The following is a 25,730-nucleotide window of genomic DNA, read 5'->3' on the forward strand; positions in this document are numbered from 1 at the left end:
ATTTATCAGTTAAAATTATTCTGACCTCTGCTTCCCCTCCCTTCAGCCTTCCCTTGTAACAGAGACTGCTTTCATTTCTACAAAAGGAAGTTCAAAAGGAAATGACACAAAATATAAAAGACTGAAGATTATTAAGAAGAAATTCTTTTTTTATTTTTCCATAAGTTTGAAGGCAATGTTTAGGTTATTCCAACATTATTCTGAAATCATATTTTGTTTGAAGGTACCTTGAGAAATCTTTCTAAAAGGCATTAAGCTGATTTGCTGTGAATATTTTTCTAGAAGTAACTTTCTCTGATGTTAAGAATTTTGCCTAATCATCAAACCACATGCTGATTTTTACTGGAACTCTATTTAAAGTGTCAAAGAATTCTGTGCGCACATTTTCTTCAAAAGGCACTCATTAAGAAGAAAGTTATAGTAGAAGACTCTGGTGAATTAGGGTTTTTATGATAATTTCTTCTATTGAATAGCTCAGAGGAAGCTCTGCCAAAGACAGAGAAAGTGATCTAAAGTCCCCCCCTGGCCAAAATATAGGGTTTTTCTTGATCAACTTTGTTTTGTTTGTTGTATTTATTTACAAAAATATGTTACATAGGAAATACACAGAAAGAAATACTAACTTAATTATTGCTACCTCCAAAAGTTGCATGGCAAAATTTATTCCTCAAACAACTCTCCACTGGCTTATAAAAGCTCTGATTTCGCCCAACCAGGCACTATTAAACACAGATATAGAGCATTCTCCAAGTTTTCACAGAATATTTCAGGAGAGATGCACAGAAAACTAGTGACACTGGTTGTCCTGATGTGGCTGGGGTGGAAAGAAGACTTTTACCATCTACCTTTTTGGCATCTTTTGAGTTTTGGACCATGAGAATGTATAATGTATTTTTATTTACAATTTAAGAATTCATTTATTCTAAATTCTCAAGTACTTTTTTATGTTAAGATGCAAAGAAAAATTCACAGTTCTAGCTGTAAACACTTGAGGACATGGCAAAAATCTAAGAAAATAAATTAGCTTAGCTGCTACTGAAATAGCACATACCATTAATTTTTTAATGCTGTTTTTCCATTATCATGCAAAGCCTACCGCAATCCAAAATACCTTCTACCCTTGCCTCCTCTCACCACCCTTAATCTATCCCGAACCCTGCAGCCAAAGTAAACCTTTTCAACTAAAAGTCAGATCGGATCACTCCTCTTTCAAAATCTTCTAAGAACATCCTTTTCAACTAAGATTAAAAGCCAAAGGGTGCCTGGGTGGCTTAGCAGGTTAAGTATGTGCCTTTGGCTCAGGTCATGATTTCAGAGTCCTGGGATGGAGCCCCTCATTCGGCTCCCGGCTCAGCGCAGAGTCTTCTTCCCTCTCCTGCCTCCTGCCCACCCCCGACCCCGTCAAATAAATAAAATCTCTAAACAACAACAACATCAGAAACAGCCAACTTCCAAACCTACCCTAAAAGTGTTTTAAAATCAGGTCTCTTGGGGCACCTCGGTGGATCAGTTGGTTGAGTGTCTGCCTTAGGCTCAAGTCATGATCTCAGGGTCCTAGGATAAAGCCCCACATCCGGCTTCCTGCTCAACGGGGAGTCTGCTACTCCCTCTCCTCCCAGCTTGTGCTTTGTCACTATCTGTCTCGCTCTCTCTCAAATAAATAAAATCTTTTTAAAAAATAAAAATAATAAAATAGAATCAGGTCTGATGAAGAGAATTCAGGGTTTTTTTTAAGATTTTATTTATTTATTCATGAGAGACACACACAGAGAGAGGCAGAGACACAGGCACCCATAGCCAACCATTTCTTAAATGTGTACTACTGGTCACATGATGTATCATATAAGGAGAGTGAATGAGTTGAGAAATGAGTGGTAAGACTTATTACTCCTTTGGTCATATTATGTTTTTTGCCTTTTTAGAGAAACCACTTACTGAGTGCAAGAATGGTGGCTTTGCGTGTTTAATCATGACAACTCAGTGAGATATGTACTATTATCCCTACTTTACATATAAGCAAACCAAGAGAGGTCAAGGATTTGTCCAAGATCAAATAACTCCTGAGTAGCAGGACTGGAAATCAGTGGTACAGCTGTGGATCTACCAAAGTTTGGACCTTGAATGGGCATCCTATATTTTATTCTATGATATAGGTTTATTATTCAAAGTTGTAAGGAAATCACATTTTTAAATACCATATAATAACTTAAATTCACCAAAAGAGCTTCTTTTGTATAAGAATTCTTTCTTTAAAAGATTTTATTTATTTATTCATGAGAGACAAAGAGTACGAGAGAGAGAGAGACAGAGACACAAGCAGAGGGAGAAGCAGGCTCCACGCAGGGAGCCCGACGTGGGACTCGATCCCGGGACTCCAGGATCACACCCCAGGCTGCAGGTAACGCTAAACCGCTGAACCACCCCGGCTGCCGCAGAATTCAGTTCTTGGAGAGAATCGGGTCTCTTTACCATTCCCAAATACTTCTGTGATTCCTTTGAAATGACAAAATAATATATAAACATGTTTCTCAAGCACTAGTTGTGTGTGCAGTACTGTGGTTTAAAAAAATTATTTTCTTGGGTGCCTGAGTGGTTCAGTCAGTTAACATCCAACACTTGATTTCAGCTCAGGTCATGATCCCAGGGTCATGAGATCAAGTCCCCCATGGGGTTCCCTTGTCAGTGCACAGTCTGTCTACTTGAGATTCTCTTCCTCTATCTTGGCCTCTGCCCCTACCCACACCCCCTAACTTGTGCCTGCTTGCTCTCGCGCTCTCAAAAAAAAAAAAAAAAAAAAAATTTCCTTGAAGAAATACAGACTGTCTTTCAGGGGTAATCTAATTCCTAACACAAACCAAAAAAACTGCCCACAGTTTACTTAAAATAAATAGAAGTATAAAATGCCATGGAAACATAAGAAGACAGAGAAAGATAACAAATATAGCTCAGTGATTACAGAATAAAGCCTTTTTTAATTAAAAAAAAAAAGACTAACTTTTACTTATGCTTCAAATAATTTTAACAAGGTATTTTTAATTTTCCACACCTCTCCTCAACAGCATGGTTACAATGTTATTCCGTGAGGCACCACAGGGAGTGTCTCACTGGTTACAAAACCTGGGCTTCTCCTTTCCCACTGAGGCTACCTGTAGGGAAAGGGAGCTTTAGAAACATGTTAAAACTACTCTGGAGAAGGAGCTCAGTGGATTTCAGTCAGCTGCGGTATTCATTATTACTCTGCACTCATTTGATTCATTTTATTGTTACCTTCTGTTTTAATCAGGAGTCCATCTCTTTTTCCTGCATGATAGAAACTATGTCTGCACAGGGAAAAAGTTCAAATACTGGCTGACAAACCAAAGCTAATGTATCATTTCAAATGTGATTAACAGCAGGCAGATAATAAGAGAAAATTTGGGATATGAGCCCTAGCATGGAAGGATTTACAAAATGGATTTTTAAATCTTATTGTTTCAAGAACCATTTACAGTGTGCCTGACTTGACACAGATGCATTTCCTTAAAAACATACTTAAAATTATTTTTTGCAACTCACAATTTCCTTACCTAGATAATTTCAAAAACCCTCATATTCAACTAGGATTGACCTTTCAATTGACAACAACTATCAAATTAACTTCTAGCTATTTGATATGGAGAAAGAGAAATAAATTCAGATGTTCAAGGACGTCCCTCTAGAAAATGTGCAGAAGTAGTTAGTAGCAGGCTTCAGTGTTCTCTAAAACAGACAATTTATTAAAGGAGTTATAGCAGTGACATGTTAACTAACGCAATTACCTTCTTCTGGAGTCTCGATCTAGGACTTCTACCTCAGAGACCATTTCTCAGACAGCCAGACAAATTTCTCTTATATGAAATTTTAAGATGCTAGCAGTGATAAATGGATTCAATGTATTTTTTTAAGATTTTTATTTATTTATTTATTCATAAGATACACAGAGAGGCAGAGACATACGCAGAAGGAGAAGTGGGCTCCCCACAGATAGCCTGATGCAGGACTCAATCCCAGGACCCCAGGATCACACCCTGAGCTGAAGGCAGATGCTCAACCACTGAGCCACCCAGGCGTCCCTCAATTCATTTTTTTTTTTGTATTTTTAAGAAAGTATGTCTCTTTCTAAAACCATGTAACTAGCCACAAAATGGTTCTATATGAAGCTTACAATTAATGAATTTATGAAATTCAAACTACACAGTAATTAAATCTCCTAACGAGTGGGGAAAAATCCAACTTTCTCATTCAGTTCCTTCCTCCAACCTAGAATGAAGGTTCATCTCAAATCAATGTTCCAAACTATACAATAATTAAATGCCTGACTTTAACTCCAGAAGTTCAATTAGAATAATATAACAGCTGATAGTAATTTAAGATTGGCTTACATCAAAAGGATTACATTTCTACCTTGGGTTAATTCAATCATGCAAGCTTTGATGTAAGATTTTTTTTTTTTTTAATCTTAGGTATAAAACCATAGCATTGAGCAGCCCAGGTGACTCAGCGGTTTAGCGCCACCTTCAGCCCAGGGCCTGATCCCGGAGACCAGGGATCGAGTCCCGCATCAGGCTCCCTGCAAGAAACCTGCTTCTCCCTCTGCCTCTGCCTCTGTCTCTGACTCTGTGTGTGTGTGTGTGTGTGTGTGTGTGTGTGTGTGTCTCATGAATAAATAAATTAAAAATCTTAAAAAAAATTAAAACCATAGCATTCTATAGGACCCAACGCCAGTTGGTTGCAGTTCTATTTTTTTTTTTTAAGATTTTATTTACTTATTCATGAGAGACATAAAAAGAGAGGCAGAGACATATGCAGAGAGAGAAGCAGACTCCCTGCAGGGAACCCTATGCAGGACTCTATCCCAGGACCCCTGAGCCGAAGGCAGATGCTCAACCACTGAGCCACCCAGGTGCCCCCTCATTAGTTTCTTAAAAACACAAATCACTTGGTTACATAAACCAATGAGAAGTTAAAAACTTCAAAGGGAAAAATCTACAAAAGCACTACATTTCAGTTCGTAATTTATTCCTCCATTCCCCCCAAAAGCCATTATCTAGGTTATTGACAGGATACTATTATTAATTAAAATATCATACTGAAAAACCTTAATATCATTGACACTGTAGCATGTATCCACATGCAAACAAAAGCTTTTTTTTTAAGATTTTATTTATTTATTTGACAGAGAGCACAAGCACAGGGAGCAGCAGGAGAGGGAGAAGCAGGTTCCCTGCTGAGCACAACATGGGGCTTAATCTCAAAACCCTGGAGTCATGTCCTGAGCTCAAGGCAGGTGCTTAACCAACTGAGCCACCCAGGCACCCCTAAACAAAAGCTTTTAAGTGTGAAATCTGTAATAGACTCTGACAGAGGCTATACACTCAACTTCTGACTTAAAGAGTGTCAATTTAGCACATTATTTAAATTCACTTTTAAGGGGCGCCTATGTGGCTCAGATGGTTAAGCATCTGCCTTGGCTCAGGTCATGATCTCCATCCTGGGATCCAGCCCCATGTTGAGACCCACATCAGGTTTCTGGCTCAGCAGGGAGACTGCTTCTCCCTCTCCTTCTGCCTTTTCCACCCTGCTCGAACTTGCTCTCTGTGTCAAATAAATAAAATCTTTTTTTTTTTTAATTCATTTTTAAGATTGTTTTAACTGAAAAACACCTGGCTGGCTCAGTTGGAAGAGCACATGGCTCTTGATCTCAGGTTTGTGTGTTCGAGCCCCACATTCAGTTTAGATTGCTTAAGTAAATAAATACATAAACTTTCAAGGAAAAAAAAAAAAAAAGATGGGGCTCCTGGGTGGCTCAGTCTGTTAAGCATCCAACTCCTGATTTCAGCTCAGGTCATGATCTCAGGTTCTGCGATGGGCATGGAGCCTACTTAAGATTCTCTCTCCCTCTCCTTTTGCCCATTCCTCCCTCGTCCCTTAAAAAGATGATTTTAACTGAGTTAAGAAGTTTGTTGTTTTTCTTCTTTTAAAGATTTTATTTATTTATTCATGAGAGACAGAGAGACAGAGGCAGAGACTCAGGCAGAGGGAGAAGCAGGCTCCATGCAGGGAGCCTGATGTGGGACTCAATCCCTGGACTCCAGGATCACGCCCCGGGCCAAAGGCAGGCACTAAACCTCTGAGCCACCCAGAGATCCCAAGTTTGTGCTTCCATATTTTAGTATACATTTTACAAGGATGACTTCATGAGCTCTGACCTATAGAACTTAGAATAAAACTAAACTGCAGCTACAAATAAATGGAGCCGGAAATCAGAACGCATTTTACTTTCGGACTTTAAATCCAAAATATAAATTATGGTTCTTAAAAAGTTCTGGAAAGCTTTGGAACAAACAATAATAAAAAATAAATTTCCTCATAAGCAGCTTAAGATTCCTCCAAAGTACTGAAACAAAAGACAGCTTTGAGTGCAATCTCAGGCTAGTTCAATACAAATAAACACATTTATTAATGCCTGGAATGAAACCATCTCAGTCACTCTACCTGAATGCAACAATGCATTTGCAAAGCTGTTCTGAACTACTCCAAACTAAACCACGTTGACAAGGAGGCGGTATAACATATAGAGTTGTCAAATCGCTGTTGCATACCTAAAACTAAAGTAACACTCTGTTAACTGTACTTCATTGTAAGAAAAGGAGATCTTGTATGAAGTAAGCATGTTATGTGAAATATATTTCATATTGGTCCCCAAATTAAAAAAAAAAAAGAAGAAGAAGAAGAAAGAAAGTTACAGCTCATTATCAGTATGTATCCTGCAAGAACAGTATCAAGGGATGTCAACACAGACAAATGAAGACACAAACATCACAGACTTCAGAAAGCCTACTTTCACGACCTTGCGTATTAAGTGAGGTTGTTACGAAGTTAGAGGAGTTAAGATACAGATAAAGCACTCAGCACAGCTGCTTGGCTCGTAGGGAACATTCAATAGTCCTTAGCAAGTATCCATCAGCTATCTGTTAAAACACAGTTTTCTACAACTAACCACAAATTCCTTTCTGGGCTCGACTTCTACGGACTCTAAACACAGCACTTAATGAATAAAACACACTTTTTAAACTCCCCGTCCCTGCAAACCAGAAAGGTACAACAGTTTTCAGAAACGATATTGGGATGTAACAAACACAAGTTCACATGATTAAAAGTCTGGTAAACCGGTTAGCAGTCTCGTGAGGACCAAAGTCAGCTCACTCGGGGACAGGTAAAGGTCAGAGGCGTCCCAGCCGGGAGCGGTCTGCTCCACTTACAAGGTCCCTGCCTCCCAAAGGCAGGCGCGGCCGCAGCGCAGGCAGGCGAGGACGTACCTGGTTAGACATCGCCCCGGGGGATTTCCTCCAACGGTGGAGCCGCTTCCACGTCGGCTCCAGCGACTCCCAGGCCCCCGCCCCTCCCGAGCCGCGCGGGAGCCGCTCGCCCCCCGACCTCCGCCCCGCGCCCCGCGCCCCCCGCCCCCCGCCCCCGGCGCCTGGGCCCGGAGGATGCGGCCCGGGCTCCAGCTCCGCCGCCCCCGCCCCGGCCCGGCCCGGCCCGGCCCGGCCCCGGCCCCCGCGCCCGCGCCCGCGCCCGCGGCCTGGGCAGGATACTGAACACAGTCCGCTCCCAGGGCTCCAGCATGTAGAGCGCCGTGACCAGCAGATACTGGTAGTAGAACCAGGACATTTGCTTCCAGGCCCGCGCCAGCGCCATCCCCGCCACGCGCTTCCCTCGTTGAGGCGGAACGTCAGTCTGTCCGGCCGGCCTCCGGGGAGCGTCCTCCAGCCCCGGCCGCGAGGCCCGCCCTCGCCCGCGCGCGCCTATTGGCGGCTCCGGCCCGGCGCGTCACCCGTGGGCACGCCCAGCCCCGCGCGCGCCCCGGCGGTCGGCCCCGAGCCCCGCCCGCCCGACGCTCATTGGCGGGTCCGCGGCCACGCGTCGCGCCCGCCCCTGCCCGCTTGCCCCCGCCCCGGGCCGCGCCCACGCGAGCCGCAGCCCTGTCCGCGCGAGAGCGCCCCGCCCGCCCCCGCCGCCCGCCTGGCCCGGCCCTCGCCCGGCGGGGAGCTAGTCCGCCCGGGGGTGGTCGGTACCTGCAATCGGGGCCAGAAACGCTGGTCGGGGCCTCCTGGTGCCAATCTGGCACCCTACCGGGAGCGGAGTGCAGGGGCGGACGGGGCGAACGCATTAGGTTCCTTACCTCGAGCGGTTTACGGTCCAGCGCGGGCACTAACCACACGAAAGCGGGTAAAGCTGTGATGGGTGCACAGAGGGAGAATAAGGTGCTCTGACTGTGGGGAGACCAACGTCACCCAGTCAACGAGGTCAGAGAAGGCGGCTCTGAAGAAGTGATGCGCACATTGCCTCCTTCCTTCCTCCCCCATCCATCGCGCGCGCACACACACACACCCGCATGCACCAACATGCCCCTTGCACTCCTTAACCTAAAGACGAAAGAGATTACCTTAAATATGTCTATCCGCATACCTCTTTGAGTGCCTAGAGGTACCCTACAGGTCAAGTCCAGGAAAAGGACTCTGATCTGGTGGGTTCTGTAGCCAACAGGCTGCTTAAGATCTGTCTGTGGGCTGACGGTACCTCCGGAAGATGCACTTTTAGATGTCCAGGTCTTCCCACTGGCAAATAGGCCAGCTTTACGGTACTCACCTTCAGGAACGAGATAAACAGCATGTGAAATGGTAATTAAACGGACTGCTGTTTAAATGTTTAAATACCCGGGTGGCTCAGTGGTTTAGCGCCGCCTTCAGCCCAGGGAGTGATCCTGGAAACCCGGGATCGAGTCCCACATCAGGCTCCCTGCATGGAGCCTGCTTCTCCCTCTGCCTGTGTCTCTCGTGAATAAATAAAATCTTTAAAAAATAAATAAATGTTTAAATATCCTACTGCTTAAACCTTAAAACTTCCATGATTGATGCCTTTTATTTATTCATTTAGAAATATCAGCTGCTGTTTATGAGCTAAATATTGGGGATAGAAAGCCAGCTACTCTGAGATCTGCCTTCATAAAGTACCCAGTCTACTAAGGAAGAGAGACAAGTTAACTGATTACAGTGAGATCTGGTAAAGGGTATCTTTATGTTATGTGTAAGCTGCCATGAAAGCCCAGAGAAAATCAGATTGGGGTTGTCAAAGGCTTCTGGGAAATGGTACTTGAGCTTAGTCTTGAAGGAAAGGTAGAAATGACAGAATGGATGACTTTAGAGAGGAAAGAGTGAGAGGATATTCCAAGCACAGGTGCATGGAACCCTATAGGAAGGTGTGATGCTCTCAAAGGGCTGGAAGGACTTTCATGTGGCTGAAGCAAAAAGAATGTGTAGTCAGTAGCAGGAGATGGAGCTGGATAGTAAAGAGAGACCACATCCCGCAGGACCTTGTGTAAGAAACCAATGACTTTTTACCTGGACATACAAACAATGAAAGAGCCAATGGAAAAAAAGAAAAAGAAAAAAGAAAGAGCCAATGGCTTAATACGATTAAACAAGACTTGGGGGTGAGCAAGTTGCCTAGAGGATACTAAGAAGAGGATTAGGGACACCTGGGTGGCTCGGCGGTTGGGCATCTGCCTTCGGCTCAGGAGCATGATCCTGGAGTCCTGGGATCGAGTCCCACGGCAGGCTCCCTGCATGGAGCCTGCTTCTCCCCCTGCCTGTGTCCCTGCCTCTCTCTCTGTCTCTCATGAATAAATAAATAAAATAAAATAAAATAAAATAAAATAAAATAAAATAAAATAAAATAAAATAAAGAGGATTGGGTTGGAGACATTACAGAGGTAGATCCTGTAAATAGAGCATCTATAACCCACACTCACTATCTTCACCCTTGAGAGATCTAAGTACACCTGACCCCCCATTTCCGAATCTTACTGCGTTAGGCTTCTCTCTGTCCCCATTCCTCTCTGAAGTATTTCTTTTTAGATCTGTTTGGGTGTATTCAAGCTTCATTCCTTTTTCTTCAAGACCTCCAAATACCTCAGCATGTGGTGATGCTCTGTTAAGTTTATCCAGGATTGGGAGCATCACCCAGAGATACCCTTCCCTCACTGGACCAGCTCCCTAAATGCCATTCCTACCACGTGGTTCTCCCCAATGTATGTAACTCCTCAATATCTCTGGGAATACAGCCCTACTAAGCCATTCTGCATCCCTCAACTTCCTGAGTATCTAGGGAACAAAAATTTCTTCATCTTGCTATTATTGACAACCGACTAGAATGAGGGAAAAGAGACTGGGATCCTGGATGATGACAATATTCACAAAGAATCCAGGGGAAGACGCTTGGCTGAAAAGACATGAATTCTGTTGGGATGAGGGTGAGTCTGAGGTACCTGAGGGAGGTGGAGGTGTCCAGTGGGCAGTTGGGCCTATAGGCCTAGAACTCCAAAGAGAAGCCTGAACAGGAGCTAGAGGCATGTGAATTTTCAGTAAGCCCCTAGTAAGTATGATTGCAGATAAGGTCACCCAGGGAAAGCACACAGCATGGGAAGAACAGTACAGAATAAACCCAGCCACTCGAGATTTAGGGGATGAGAGCCCAAAGGGAGCCAATAAATGGGCTGAGAGGAGCTGAGATTTGATAACAAAGAGGAGAGACCTAGGGGAGAAGCCAAGAAAAGAAGGGACAGCCAGGAGAACAAGTGGCTCAGGGAGGACAAGCCAAAGGAGGAAGGGAAGTACCAGTTTGTTTTGTCCACTTGGGGCCCAACTGATGACTCATTCATTGTGGAATGATAAGGGGCACAAACTGGATTAGAGAGGGAACTGGGAAATCAGAAGAGAAGTGAGCTCATCAGCTTTATCTCCGCAGGAAGCTTGCCTGTGAAGAGAAAAAGATAGGATGGCAGCAAGGGCTTTTGTTTGGTTTGATTTTCAGATGGGAGAGGCGTGAGCAAGTTTATGGGCTTAAAGATACAGGTGAAGATGGTGAGCTGGGGGATCAGATCTAAAGCCTTAATAAACTGGAGCCAGTAGTTCTTTTCCTAAGAGGAGGGAAACTGAGGAGTCAGAGGGCCATGAACATGAAAGAGTAAGTTAAGGAATTCCCTACCTTACAGCTTTAGTTTTCTTAGAGAAAAAGAAAGGCCTTTTCTAAAGTATGACTTCTGTTGTGAGCAAGTTGTCGAGGTGGAGGCTTTGAAAAAGAAAAAGGGGAGTGGGCAAAGCTCTCTAAAGCTTCTTAGGAATTGGCAAGCAAAAAAAATCGAATCATTTTCACCAGCAATCCACAAGGACCCCTATATAGAATTGGAGAGGATGAATGAGGAGACTCACTCCAAGGTGGAGTGTTGCTGGCCGAGTACAAAAGAGAAAGAAGCGAGAAGGTTAGTGGGGAGGGGAACAACTGAAATACCTGCTATGAGAACTGGATGAGAGTTCCTCTTAGCTTCAGTAGAGTTATACCAAATCTGTAAAATTACTCCGTCCACTTAGACTTTGAATGTCACTCTTCGTCACAGCTCCCCAAGAATCTCCTCTCTCTCCATATCCCCAGCTTCCCTGTACCCTCCATATGTTCTTCCCCTATTTTTCCCTTCAAGTCCTTTTTGGAATAATAGTATAAAATTTATCAAGCTATCTTCCCTTTGCTGTTAAGTAACTCCAGCTGTGGTGATACCCTAGGCCATCACTTCCTCTCTTCCAGTACCTTTACACCTATTCTCACCCACCCCTCCAAAATACAGAGCCTGGGTTCTACCTCCACCCCCCACCAAAACCAGTTACTCAAGCTTACCAAATCTGATGCAAATTAATGATTTCTCTTCTTACCCAGCCTCTCTTTCTGTAGCATTTGATGATGCTGAACATCCCCAGCTTCTAAAACCCCTCCAGTCTTGGTTTCTACCTTACCCAGCCTTCTCGTGGGAGTTCTCACAGAGTACTCTTTGATAAACCCTATTTTCTCTCTCAACCATAAAGACTTGCTGACCTGTCTTGCTGACCATTGATGCCTGCTTCCTCAGTTGTTTCATTCCCTTAGATCCCAAATGTCACTTTAAGTCTTTATTCTAACTCCTGGCAGAAAATATCTAATTAAAACAACCATAAAGGTTATCATTAATATAATTATCTAGTCCTTTCCTTTTCAAATTTCAAAGTGCTTTCACATCATCTCATTTCCTCAGAAAGAGCAAGCACAACCCATATTTAATAATTATGGATGCTGGAATCAGAGGCCTATTCAAGTCCAAACTAATCTTCTTTCTTATCTCACTTTCTTATCGCTGTTAATGGCAAAATGTACCTTAATCTCCAGGGCAGAAACCTTGTACCAGGTTTAATTCCCTTCCCTTCTCCCCACTGCTGATTTCCGTCCCTGAGTAATATGGGATCATTCTCCCAAATATCTCAGGTTTGCCTTCTGTGGTAGGAGATCCACAGATTCTGTGCCATTTTAGAGGTCCACACACAATTTCACTCTATCAAGATAACAAGCTGACTATTGCCATCCCAACTGGCTTACCAGCTACCACTGGCTCCTGCTTTGTTAACCGTGTACTTGAGTTCCAAGAAAACTTTCATATTGAAAATACTCCTATAAGAAAAGAATGACAGGTTTTCAAGAAACTATGCCATTTTTTTTTTTTTTAACCTCCTGAATGTTTTTACTTAAATCGTCTCTTCAGGGGCACCCTGAAGAAGTGGTTCAGGGTGGCTCAGTGGGTTGAGCATCTGCTTTTGGCTCAGATCATGATTCCAGAGTCCTGGGATCGAGTCCTGCGTCAGGTGCCCTGCTCAGCTGGGAGTCTGCTTCTCCCTCTGCCCCATCCCTTGCTGGTGCTTTCTCTTTCTCTCTGTCTCTGTCTCTCTAGCTCTCTCAAAATGTTTTTTAAAAATTATCTCTTCAGGGGCAACCTGGGTGGCTCAGCAGTTTAGTGCTGCCTTCAGCCCACGGCATGATCTTGGAGACACAGGATCAAGTTACACGTCGGTTCCCTGCATGGAGCCTGCTTCTCCCTCTGACTGTATCTCTGCCTCTCTCTGTGTATGTCTCTCATGCCTAAATAAATAAAATATTTTTTAAAAATAAAAATAAAAATAGGGATCCCTGGGTGGCACAGCAGTTTAGCGCCTGCCTTTGTCCCAGGGCGCGATCCTGGAGACCTGGGATCGAATCCCACGTTGGGCTTCCGGTGCATGGAGCCTGCTTCTCCCTCTGCCTATGTCTCTGCCTCTCTCTCTCTCTCTCTCTCTCTCTCTCTCTGTGACTATCATAAATAAAAATTAAAAATAATAAAAATAATAAAAATAATAAAAATAAAAATTATCTCTTCAGTTAAAAATGAGCCAGTCATTCACCACCAACCATTCACTTACCTCTCACTACTATATGCCCACGATTGGCTGGCTATGCTAGTGCTGGGTTACAAAAAGACCAATGCAACATGACCTCTGCCCTCAGAGTTTATGGTCTAATAAGAAACATATCCACACATCCCTCTGAAAGAATGTCATAATTAAGTTTAACTATAGTGAGTACCTCCCTTTGCCAGGGGCCATGGGAGTGGGTAGGGTGGGTGACACAGAGTCAGCACTTAAGGAGTTCATGGCTCAGGCAAAGGCCAGGAAAACACATAATGGCATTGAAAAATAGATCTGTCCTGCCCACTAGGTTTTCATGACATTCCTGGGCCACAGCCACAGTAACCTCAGGGTTCTTGGCCCAAGTCTCTCCTACCGGGGCTGGGCAGAGCCTCTGAAGGCTAGCTATTCCAGGAGCAATGGGGGAAACATTTGTGGGTAAAGGAGAAAGAAAAGAAGGTGAAAAGTAGATGGGCTCTGAGGACAACAGGGGTGAGAGTTGGTCCACAGGGTAGAGAAAGTGCTGGGATGGTGGCTTGGAATGGGAGGAAAGAGTTCAACCAAAGGTAATCAATTTGAGTACATAAACTAAGGAAAACCCTCCAAACATGTCGCACACAGCCTCAAAACAGTATATGCTTGCTAAAACTTTTGTGCACTTTTATTGTAGTAAATACAAAAAGATACAAAGAACATAAACATTTATGATAGAATGACTATAACATTTCCCCCCAATAATTTATTCAAATAGGTTGTTTCTTGTGGAATAAGAGAGTTCAGCAAATGGATGTGCTTCATGATGGGATAGAATAAACTAATGAATTTTGGAATTTCCCTCAGCAATGATATGTGTAAAAGTAGCCAACCTTAAAAGTAAATTTTATCAGCAAAAAGGGTTTATTTGGGACTAACAGAGGAATTTTTTTTAATTTTTATTTATTATTTATGATAGTCACACACAGAGAGAGAGAGGCAGAGACACAGACAGAGGGAGAAGCAGGCTCCATGCACCGGGAGCCCGATGTGGGATTCGATCCTGGGTCTCCAGGATCGCGCCCTGGGCCAAAGGCAGGCGCCAAACCGCTGCACCACCCAGGGATCCCCTAACAGAGGAATTACAAAAACAAAAACACTTCGCTGTTCAGTAAATCATTTTGATAGGTAATCAACAGTTTTAGGATGCTGTGTTTTTTTTAAAAAGACTTTGAAACAGAGAGAGAGGAAGAGAGGGAGAGAAATCACAGGGCGGGGAGGTTAGGGGGAGGGGCAGATGGTGAGGGTGAAGCAGACTCCCCACTGAGCAGGTAGTCCAGTGGGGCTCAATCCCAGGACCCTAAGATCATGACCTGAGCTAAAGGCAGGCACTTAACCCACTGACCCAGGTATCCCTAGGACTCTGTACTTCTCAAGTCTAGAATTCATATGCAGGAGATTTGACTACTTGGGAAGAAATTTGAACAGTTAACCTATGAGACTAGATTCTACAAAAAATCATTTGATAAAGTAAAATAACTTCCCTTCTATGACTCTGAAAATTATATCAAATAAGCTTTGGACTGTCTATTTAATCTAGACATAATTAACTTAAGGTCCTGGAAGAGCTTCTCCAAAACTTAAGGTGGAGGTGGGTTTCCAACTGTTTGCTCAAAATGCACATCTGCTCATTAAAGCTAATTGGTGTTTTCTGTCGTTAATGCTAGAATGCTGAGTTTCCTACTGCTGAATTTCAACCCCGTTTGGAACATATATTACCAGGCCAGGGATTTAAGAGCAGCTGCCTTGAATTATTATGTCATTTCATCATAATATTATAAATTATTTGTATAATAAAAGCTGGGTTATCTGATATTGCCCTAAGAAGTTCTAGGAATCTTCTTTATCTCTGATGTGCTACCAAAATAAATCTTGATGCTAGTTGACTATTAATACTGAAATTCAATCAGTATTACACATTCTGAAGACATGTCAGAGTCATCTCAGTCTTTAGGTAAACAGAGGAAGGAAAAAATCTTTCTCTCAAAATTCAAAAATAAGAGAAGCTTAAGAGATTCATAAGATATTCCTTTTTTTAAAGAAATAAAATGTGATTTAGGATACAGGGCTGCTGGATTTTTTTTCAGGTGATGTGTTCCCAAATACTTTATATAATTTAAAACATTAATTCAAGACAGAGCCTGACAAAGGGTGGCCTTTGTTTTTGCTTATCTTCTAAAGAAGAAATGTCATGTAGCAATATTTAAATTTTTTTTTTAATTTTTATTTATTTATGATAGTCACACAGAGAGAGAGAGAGAGAGGCAGAGACACAGGCAGAGGGAGAAGCAGGCTCCATGCACCGAGAGCCCGATGTGGGATTCGATCCCGGGTCTCCAGGATCGCGCCCTGGGCCAAAGGCAGGCGCCAAACCGCTGCGCCACCCAGGGATCCCCAATGTAGCAATATTTAAATGGCATTTACTAAGCCAACTTCTTTTAGAATATATGATTTTTGATTTTTTAATTTGGGAGGATTTTCATTGTTTCAAACTTTGCGTATTAAGTATGACTTAATATCTTTATAATGCTCTATTTCAAATATAATGAAAAATACATTAAACATTATTACACTACAGAAGAAACTGGAAAGAATAGGAGAAGAAACTGAAGAATATTCATTAAAATAATCTGGTTGGGATGCGGGGCAGCCCGGGTGGCTCAGCGGTTTAGCACCACCTTCAGCCCACGGCCTGATCCTGGAGTCCTGGAATCAAGTCCCACGATGGGCTCCCTGCATGGAGCCTGCTTCTCCCTCTGCCTGTGTCTCTGCCTGTGTCTCTGCCTGTGTCTCTGCCTCTCTCTGACTCTCATGAATAAATAAATTAAAATATTTTTAAAAAATAAAATAAAATAATCTGGTTTAGTTTAGCAACTATAATTTTTCCTTCATAATATTTGCAGCATATATGACAAAGAACCAATGTGCCTAATAATATACAAAGAATTCTTACAAGTCAACAATAAACAAGATAAGCTATTAAAATAAATCCTTCTCTCTACAGAATCTTCAGTAAAATCCACTTTACTCCTTAAAAAAGAAAAAAGATAAACTATATTTTTTAAAAGGACAAAAGAAATGAAAAAGTGTTTCACAGAAGAAATATAACCTGTAAACATTAAAAGATGCTTGATATCAACAACAATTAAAGAAATTCAAATTAAAGAATGATTACATGCCATTTTCACCCTCTCAGAATGACAAAAGTCAAAAAGACTGATAAATAGCCACTCTTATTATAGGTGGGGGTTGGAGGGGAGAAGGACTGTAATCACTGTTCATGAGGGTATAAATTGTTACAACCTCCAAAAGAGGGTGACAACCTGTGTGAAAACCAGAAATTTCACTCGTGGGAATTGGCCCCAAGAAAATAAAGCCATAAGGGGGACAAATGTCCATAAGCATTGTTGCCAGGATGCAGGATGTGGCTGCCAGCCTCATGCATGACGCCTGACCCAGGTTTCACTGGTGTCAACTAGCACACATTACCTGGCCCTCCAGCGGCTTCCACCAGGAATCCAGGCATACAGAAAACACAGGTACTTCAGCAGCTGCTGTGAGGTGGGCAGGAACGCAGGGTGGATGGGACACCTCTCAGTGGCATTTCACTGAAAAATCCTCCAAGGAACTGCCTTTTCACTTGGGCCTCTGGCCAACCCTGTGGCTCCTCCCAGGTCACTATTATTCAGGAAATCCCGTTGGCCCTTCTTAAAAAGCCAGGCACAGGGGCTGGCCTTCAACCTTAGTCACAGTTTACCAGACTATCAGTGCCAAGGAGGCAGGATTGCTTGCAATAGCTGCTAAGAACATGAAAATGCCCCCGTTATTATGTTTGTAACAGTGAAAAACTAGACCACAAGCACAAACATGTTCATATGAAAAAAAAAAAAAAAAAACATGTTCATATAGGGGATTAGGCAAATTATGATACATTCAGCCAATGGACTCATTTTTGAAAGGATGAGTGGGGTCCATTTCAGACTAAAAATGGAACAATGTCTATGAGGCACAACTAAAGAGAAAAGACTTGCAGAGCAGGATACATGCCTGTTTGTACGTGGAGGTACCCCAATGCCTGGAACAATGTCTTGAACAAATATTTGTTGACTGGATTTGCAAAGAGAAAAATCTAGAAGACCTACACCCTGGTCTACTCTGTTCCCTACAGTCTCCCAGAAGCTAGAAAATCATCTGGTAGCTCAGGTAATCACATAGTATGTCTTTAAAAAAATACAACTAACCCTGACAGGAGGAAGACTGCAGGAAGAAGGAAAAGAGGCCTCTTTTTACTTTACGGGATCCTATATTCTTTAGCTTTTCTTACAAGCATGCCATACTACGGTGATCATTTATATAGTGGAGGAAGAGGGCAGAAAGCTCAAAGTTTTGAGAAAAATATAGGTAAAATAAAGTGTGTCCCACAAACTGTTATCCTTCAAATGATTCTCATTTTAACTATTTCATTCCTGCCATTGTGTTCGAAGTCTCTAAGTGGTCTAGGAAAAACTTAAAGTTAAAAAGTATACAACTAATTGACTATGTCTGTTTCCAGGAATATTTCTTTCCACATCTACTTTAGGTCCACAAGTATAAGTCTTGAATAATAGGAATTTTGGAGACCTAAAAACCCCCATTCCTCCAACACAGAAAGTAGCTAAAGCTTTTAATGTGGCATAAAGTAATATTCAGGTGTGGTATGAAAACAACACTCACGGGTGGTGTCAAAATTGGAGAGTTTCGTGTCCTTGCTTTCAGTGGTGTGCTCCTGACCCAGGGACGGTGGGAGGAAAGCTGACACAAAATAGAGAGGGAATCCCGGCCCCACTGCGCTAGTAGGTGCCAGCCACGGACCTTAGGGCACCCGCTGTCACTAGTCTGTGAGTGTCCTGACCTCTCCCAGCACCCCTCGGAGAACATCTCCTCGGCCTTCTCCACCTGTTACCACTGAGATGCCCCATAGCCAGGGCAGTGAGTTCTCCCTTGAGGCAAGGGAGGGGCCAGCCAGAATTTCTGGCCCAACATTTATTTGAAATCTTATTTTAATATATGTTTTAAATACTTTATTTATTTATTTATTTATTTATTTATTTATTTATTTAACAGAGAGAGCACCCCTGAAATCTCATTCTAAATGTGCATTCTTCTCGAAACTGTGTATCTGCATTTGCTCCAATATAAAAGTATAAAAGTATTTCCCCAAAATCTCCCAAATAAATCCTCTGTTCCAGGAAGGTGGGAGCTGTGTATATGGTGGTTTCAAGTATCCCCAGCACACACAGCAGCTGAGATTTGAGTTGAAAGACTACGGCAGAACCTGTCCGACCTCACCTTCAGCTCAGGTTTGATGATCAAAGTCTCCTGGCACCTCCAGGACTCCAGGATTCCCAGGCTCCAATCAACCACTCTATCTCCCCAGCATATGACTGTCCTTACCACTCTTCTTTCCACTCAGAAAACATAGGGGACTTCTTACTTCCTTCTGCATTCAGCACAAACTCCTTCATCATGTTTTCCGGAATCTTCCACTCCCCCAACCTCATGCCAAATCCCTGTCTACCTTGTCTGTCCAAGCCTCCCAATGATCCTGGCCCTGAGCCCCAGCCCTATCCTGCTTTCATGTCGGTCCTCCCTAATGCTCACCTATTGCTGCTACCAGGTAGCAAGGGGTCCTGCCCCCTGGCTGGGCACCCTCATGTAGCCTCCTTATGGTGGGCTCTGGGTGCCAACCTTCCTAGGCAGACAAAACACTGGTTACTACATTTCTATGTACACCTCAACCAAATCAATTCAACTTATGCTGTATCCAGGTATGTGAATAACGGCCTTTCAAGATGGGCACATGGAGCTTCTGTTAAAAGAGGACACAGTCTGGGCAGTCCTGGTGGCTCAGCGGTTTAGCGCCGCCTTCGGCCTGGGGTGTGATCCTGGAGACCGGGGATTGAGTCCCACGTGGGGCTCCCTGCATGGAGCCTGCTTCTCCCTCTGCCTGTGTCTCTGCCCCCACCACCCTCTGTGTGTGTGTTTGTGTGTGTGTGTGCCTCTCATGAATAAATAAATAAAATCTTAAAAAAAAAAAAGAGAGAGAGAGACACAGTCTACTGGAGAAAGCAGTCCAGGAGAGGCAATGATTTTTCCTGCCTACAATGTGAAGATGTCAAGAAGGCAGAAGGGGCAATATTCAGCCTGGGCCTCAAAGAGTGTGTTATGCTTCCCCAGCCCGAAGTTGGAAATGGGGCATGAGGTTGGCATGTGGAGACATCCCAAACAGAAGAAACTGCCTGAGCCAGAGGCATTGAAGACATGAAAGGCCCAAGCCTCTTCAAAATACCAAACACACTAGCTCAGTTCAAGACTGAGTTTTCGGGCAGCCCGGGTGGCTCAGCGGTTTAGCGCCGCCTTCGGCCCAGGGCCTGATCCTGGAGACCCGGGACTGAGTCCCACGTCAGTTTCCCTGCATGGAGCCTGCTTGTGTCTCTGTCTCTGTCTCTCTCTGTCATGAATAAATAAATAAAATCTTAAAAAAAAAAAAAAAGAAGACTGAGTTTTCACTAAATCTTCCCAGTCATGATATGCTTTCCCAGTTCCAGATAAAAGAAAACATTTTCAAGAATAGAGCAAAGCTTGGGCATGTTCTCTTGCAAATCCTTACTAGGGGGTAAACCTTATCCTTTGAAAGTAGATCCTTCTTTGTAAATATCCCGAAGCCAATTAAAGGATAACCTAATGATTCATGTGGGTTACCAAACTGGTTCATGCACTATGGAATGAGTAAAAAAGGAAAACTAAATGAGTCATCTTTATGCTCTAGAAACTGAGTAAAAAAGGAAGGACACTGATCTTGGCCTATGAAAGCTCTCAGAAGGCAATGTTTTTTTTAAGATTTATTCATTTATTTTAGAGAGAATGCATGTGATAGGGGTGAGGAGAGAAGCAGAGGGAGAGAGAATCTCAAGCAGACTTCCCGCTGAGCACAGAGCCCAACGATGCAGGGTTTGATCCCAAGACCCCGAGATCACGACCTGAGCCAAAACCAAGAGTAGGATGCTCAGCCAACCCCTCAGACACTCCTCAGAAGGCAATTTTAAAACTTAGTGACAAAGCAAGAAATATAGGAATAATCCTAGGTACTCCCTCTGCTTCTACCTCCACCTTAAATTACTGACCAAGATCTATAATCTTTTCCCTGACCAGTGAAAGACTCCATTGTCCTGGCTACCTCATTCCTTTCCTTCGAGTCCCTAACTTAGGTTAGCCATTGATTCTCATCTGGATAAACGAAAGATGCAACATGACTAACATGTTTTTTGGTTTTGTGGATGGTGAGGGAAGCCAGGTTATCATTAACTATCTTGAAAAATGTTGGGGTGGATGGCTGGCTCAGTCAGTGGAGAATGAGACTCTTGATCTCCGAGTTGTGAGTTCAAGCCCCATGCTGCATTTAGAAACTACTTTAAAATTTTTCTTAAATCTGGGCAGCCCCAGTGGCTCAGCAGTTTAGTGCAGCCTTGAGCCCAGCGCCTGATCCTGGGGTCCCAGGATCAAGTCCCGCATCGGGCTCCCTGCATGGAGCTTGCTTCTCCCTCTGCCTGTGTCTCTACCTCTCTCTCTCTGTGTCTCTCTGTCTTTCATGAATAAATAAATAAAATCTTTTTTTAAAAATGTTTTTCTTAAATCTTTAAAAAAGTGTTTAGGGGGGCACCTGGGTGGCTCAGTCAGTTAACTGTCTGCCTTCAGCTCAGATCATGATCCCAGGGTCCTGGGATCGAATCTCACATTGAGCTCCCTGTTCAGCAGGGAGTCTTTTCCCTCTGCCCCTCCGCTCCACTCATGCTCTCTATCAAGTTCTCTGTCCCTGTCTAAAATAAATAAATAAAATATTTTTAAAATAAAAAATTTTAAATGTTTAGGGGTGCCTGGGTAGCACAGTCAGTTAAGTGACTGACTCTTGGTTTCCTCTAGGGTCGTAATCTTGGGGTCATGAGATCGAGCACTGAGTCAGGCTCTGCTCTCAGTGTGAAGTTGGCTTGAAATTCTCTCTCCTCTCCCTCTGCCCCCTGGCTTGTGCTCTCCCTCTGTCAAATAAATAAATAAATCTTTAAAAAAAAAGTTTAACTGTTAGGTTCTTGAAAGACACATGAAACTGTGGCTACATTTCACCATGCACATAAACTGTTCTTTTTTTATTTTTTTTTTTAGATTTTATTTATTTACTCATGAGAGACACAGAGAGAGAGGCAGAGACACTGGAGAGGGAGTAGCAGTCCCCCCACAAGGAGCCCAATGTGGGACTCGATCCCGGATCCCAGGATTACACCCTGAGCTGAAGGCAGCCACTCAACACCTGAGCCACCCAGGCATCCCGCATGTAAACTGTTCTTATACTGGATAGTTCTAACGTGTTTCTCAGCATTTCAAAAGTATTTTACCTCCTTCTAGGAATTTGGGGGGCAGTACATATTCCCTTGGTCACCACACACAGAGTGCCACCCAATTTTGTGTAGATGAGCAGCAGTAGCCTCCATACCTCATTTTCCTGTCTTGTCTCCAAACCCAGTCATTTCTTCTGACCACTGCAGGAGGGAACTTTCCAAGAATCTTTCCATGATTCTTTATTATCTCAGCATGGCAGGCAAGGTGCTGCTCTATCTTGTCTCCCACCACACACATTGAATGATTACAACTCTCTGTGGGACATATTCTCTCATTCCCTTGTGCCTACTACATAAAAAAACTGTTATTCCTTCTGCCAGGAAGCACCTGAGTCCCCACTCCTGTGCACCCCGGTAGAACTCCAGTTCACCTTTCAAGGGTCAGCCCCAAAGTCTCCTCCTTCATGTTGCCTCTCTATATCCTTCAGACCCCACACAGCCCTCCCCACCCCTCACCCTCACCCACCACAATGACACAGCACCTAGCTCGCCCCTCCCCTGGAGTACCTTAACTACCTATATTGTCACTGTCACTGCACTGTCGCGGTTGCCCCATCATTCAGTGAGCTCCTGAAGAACAATCCCTAGGCCTTTTCATCTTTTTTTTTTCTCATATTGTATTTATTTATTTGAGAGGGTGACAGAGCACAGGTAGTGGGGGTGAGAGGCAGGGAGGGAGAAGCAGATTCTCTCCTAAGCAGGGAGCCCAATGGGGGGGCTCAGTCCCAGCACCCTGAGATCATGACCTGAGCTGAAGGCAGATGCTTAACCAACTGAGCCACCCAGGCGTCCCCCACAGGCCTTTTCATCCTTATGTTCCCAGCAATACCTGGGACAAAACACATTCTCAACAAATTTTTGTTGAAGGAATAAACGAAAGAATGAAGAGCTCTTAGAATATTTTACCAACAATAGCATCAGGAAAATATGCACAGTTTCACAAAGTCACTGCTATTAAGAATAAAATTAGGGTGCCTGGGTGGCTCAGTGGTTGAGCATCTGCCTTTGGCTCAGATCATGACCCAGGGGTCCTGGGGTCAAGTCCCACATCAGGCTCCCTGCAGGCAGCCTGCTTCTCCTTCTGCCTATGTCTCTCTCTGCCTCTCTCTCTCTGTCTCTCATGAATAAATAAATAGAATTTTTTTAAAAGAATAAAATTAAATATTAAAAGTAGTGGCATATTATATTTACATTGGATCTTGCAGGGGAAAAGCCATTTTTTTTTTAATTCAAAGGTTTCAGTGATACCATCCCCTGACTTAGAAAATATTTAAAATGTCACACTTAAACACCTAATAGCCATGACTAATCAAGCTAGAAATTATCACCTTCTCTTTCCTGTTCCAACCTAGGATAAAGATAGAAATCAGAAGGCATGAAAATCTGATGACTAGCAAGGAGTTCTTTGGAAGAAAAAAAAAGTAAGTGTCTGATTTACTGATATCATTCTAAGTACTTAATAGAATATGAACCAAACCAACAAACTGGAAGATTTTTGCCTTCTCTGTCAGTTTTTTCCTTCATCCTTCTTAGATCAGCCCAGCCAAGAGCTCATTTATTGAACTTCGTCAATGTGCTGGGCAGACACTATGCTAGTAAGACTTGCCAGCCCCTACAGGGCTCTTAGTCCTGTCTGAAGGATGCTTCCTGGATGTAAACACTCTCTGATACAAGGTTACTTGGGAGCCACACGGAGCCTCAATGGGAGGCACCCAGCCCAGCAAGGAGCACCACCCATTCCCCAAGGAGCTCATTTTGTTGCTTTATTTCATCAGCAGGCTGCCCTTGACTTTCATACTTACTGCTTCCACAGAACTTGCATTTTTCAAACATATACTGAGGCCCCAAAATAATCTTGTATGAACAGAATTCAGCTCTTTTTCGCCAGCTTGGCCAACATTCTATCTTCCATCCTAGCACTTCCCATTCTAACCAAGAGGATCTTGCCATTTCCCAGGCACAACTTGCTCATTCCCAAATTAGTGCCTCTATAAAATGCTATTCTCTAGAAAGCTTCTCCCTCAGGCAATCCAATTTGTTCTCCTCCTGTAAGTCAGTGGTTCTCATCCAGGGTGATTTTGCCCACCCACCCCTGGCAATATTGGATAATATCTGGAGACATTTTTTGGTTGTCAGAACTAAGTGCTGCTACTGGCATGTGGTTCCTATTCAGTAGAAGCCAAGGATGCTACAAAACATCCTACAGGACAGCCCCCCCACACACACAAAGAATCATCTGGCCCCAAGGTACCAGTAGTACCCAGATTGAGAACTCTTACTTTAAGTTAGTCTATTTCAATTAGTAAATATTCCCAGATTAACCATATCCAACTCTGATTATGCCTTTGCTCTGCATTACCTCAGAACGTATAGAGTGCTCTATAGTAACTCAGATATGATAAGAATCAAAGAGTCTCAAGATCTCAGACAGGACTTTAAAAGTCACATAGTCTAACCACATTCTTACTGACTTTCCTTCATAAGCATCTGTTGCATGTAAAAAACTTGTCTTTCTTCAACTAGATGATAAGCAGTTCCATTAAATCCTTCTACGTTCATGCATTCTGCAAACATTTATTGAGCACCTACTTGGTACCAAGCACTATCTTAGCGCTGGGGATGCAGTGATTTATAGACATTATTTCTACCCTTGTGATCTTAAGTGTAGTGGGGTAGAAATATTTTTTAAAAACATGTAACTTCAGGGCACCTAGACGGCTCAGTCAGTTAAGCGTCTGCCTTTGGCTCAGGTCGTGATCCAGGCATCCTGGGATCCAGCTCTACTTTCAGCTCCCTGCTCAGCCCCTCCTCCTGCTTGGTCACTCTCTCTCTGTCTCTCTCTCTCTCTCTCTCTCTCTCTCTCTCTCTCTCTCCCTCTCTCTCTCTCATAGATAAACAAAATCTTTTTAAAAATTAAAAATAAAATCATGTAACTTCTACAGTAATAAGTGCTTATCTAATAGAAAGAACATGGTTTGGGGCACCTCGGTGGCTCAGTGGTTGAGAATCTTCCTTTGGCTCAGGTTGTGATCCCAGGACTCTGGGATCCCAGGATTCCCTGTAGGGAGCCTGCTTCTCCCTCTGCCAATGTCTCTGCCTCTCTCTGTGTGTGTCTCTCATGAATAAATAAGTAAAATCTTTAAAAGAAAAAAAACAAACAAAACAAACATGGTTTGCCTGATAGATAACAGAGGCACCTAACCTGATCTGGCCATCAAAGCTTCTCTGAGGATGGGACTTTAAACACATATTAGGCATTCACTTAGTATTCGTTAGATAAATAAAGGGGAAGCCTGAAGTATAAATAGAGATTATCCAGCTAAAAGTGTGCGAGGCAGGAAGGAGACAGCAGGGGAGCTGAGAGGCCATGATGGGTTTGAAATGTCTATGAGATCTCAAGGTAGAGAAACCACTTGGGCCATTAGATGTTGATGTCTGGAGCCCAGAGAGGGAGGCTGAGACCACACCCAGGAAATTCTAACTTCAGCATGTTAAGTCAAGAGGGATGGAAGAGGGATGCCTGGCTGGCTCAACGGTTGAGCATCTGCCTTTGGCTCAGGTTGTGATCCTGGGGTCCTGGGATTAAGTCCCACGTTGGGCTCCCTGCAGGGAGCCTGCTTCTCCCTCTGCCTGTGTCTCTGTCTCTCTCTGTGTGTCTCTCTTGAATGAATAAAATCTTTTTTAAAAAATCAACTCTATTAATAAAAAAAGAAGAAGAAGGGATGGAAGAATCAATAAGAAACAGAAGGGGAGGCCAGAGACACAGAAAACCAAGAAAGCTTTTCAGGAAGAGGATGGCCAATTTGCAAGACTGACCAGGAGGCCCATCCTCTTGCTGCTCACATTTCCTCAGCACTAGGAAGTGAAGAGCCTGAGCTAATCATACAGGCATCCTATAGGATGAACAAACTACTGTTTTTATATTTTGGATTAGCATAAAATCTTTTCC

At 43.4% G+C, this 25,730-nt stretch overlaps 1 protein-coding gene across 1 annotated transcript in view; it reads right to left on the minus strand.

Moving 5' to 3' along the window:
* Positions 1-17,250, minus strand: part of SPTSSA (serine palmitoyltransferase small subunit A) — a 33,002-nt gene extending 15,752 nt beyond the window's left edge. The window contains exons 1-4 of the mRNA XM_025442650.3: positions 16,842-17,250; positions 8,491-8,670; positions 7,939-8,256; positions 7,617-7,853 (exon numbers count right to left, since the gene is read on the minus strand). Of these exons, the coding sequence (XP_025298435.2) occupies positions 7,617-7,853; positions 7,939-8,256; positions 8,491-8,670; positions 16,842-16,878 (772 nt within the window). The 5' untranslated portion in view covers positions 16,879-17,250. The remainder of the gene's footprint in view (positions 1-7,616; positions 7,854-7,938; positions 8,257-8,490; positions 8,671-16,841) is intronic.
* Between the last annotated feature and the right edge of the window lie 8,480 nt (positions 17,251-25,730).

This window comes from Canis lupus, chromosome 8, assembly GCF_003254725.2.
Source record: "Canis lupus dingo isolate Sandy chromosome 8, ASM325472v2, whole genome shotgun sequence".
Classification (NCBI taxonomy): Eukaryota; Metazoa; Chordata; class Mammalia; order Carnivora; family Canidae; genus Canis; species Canis lupus.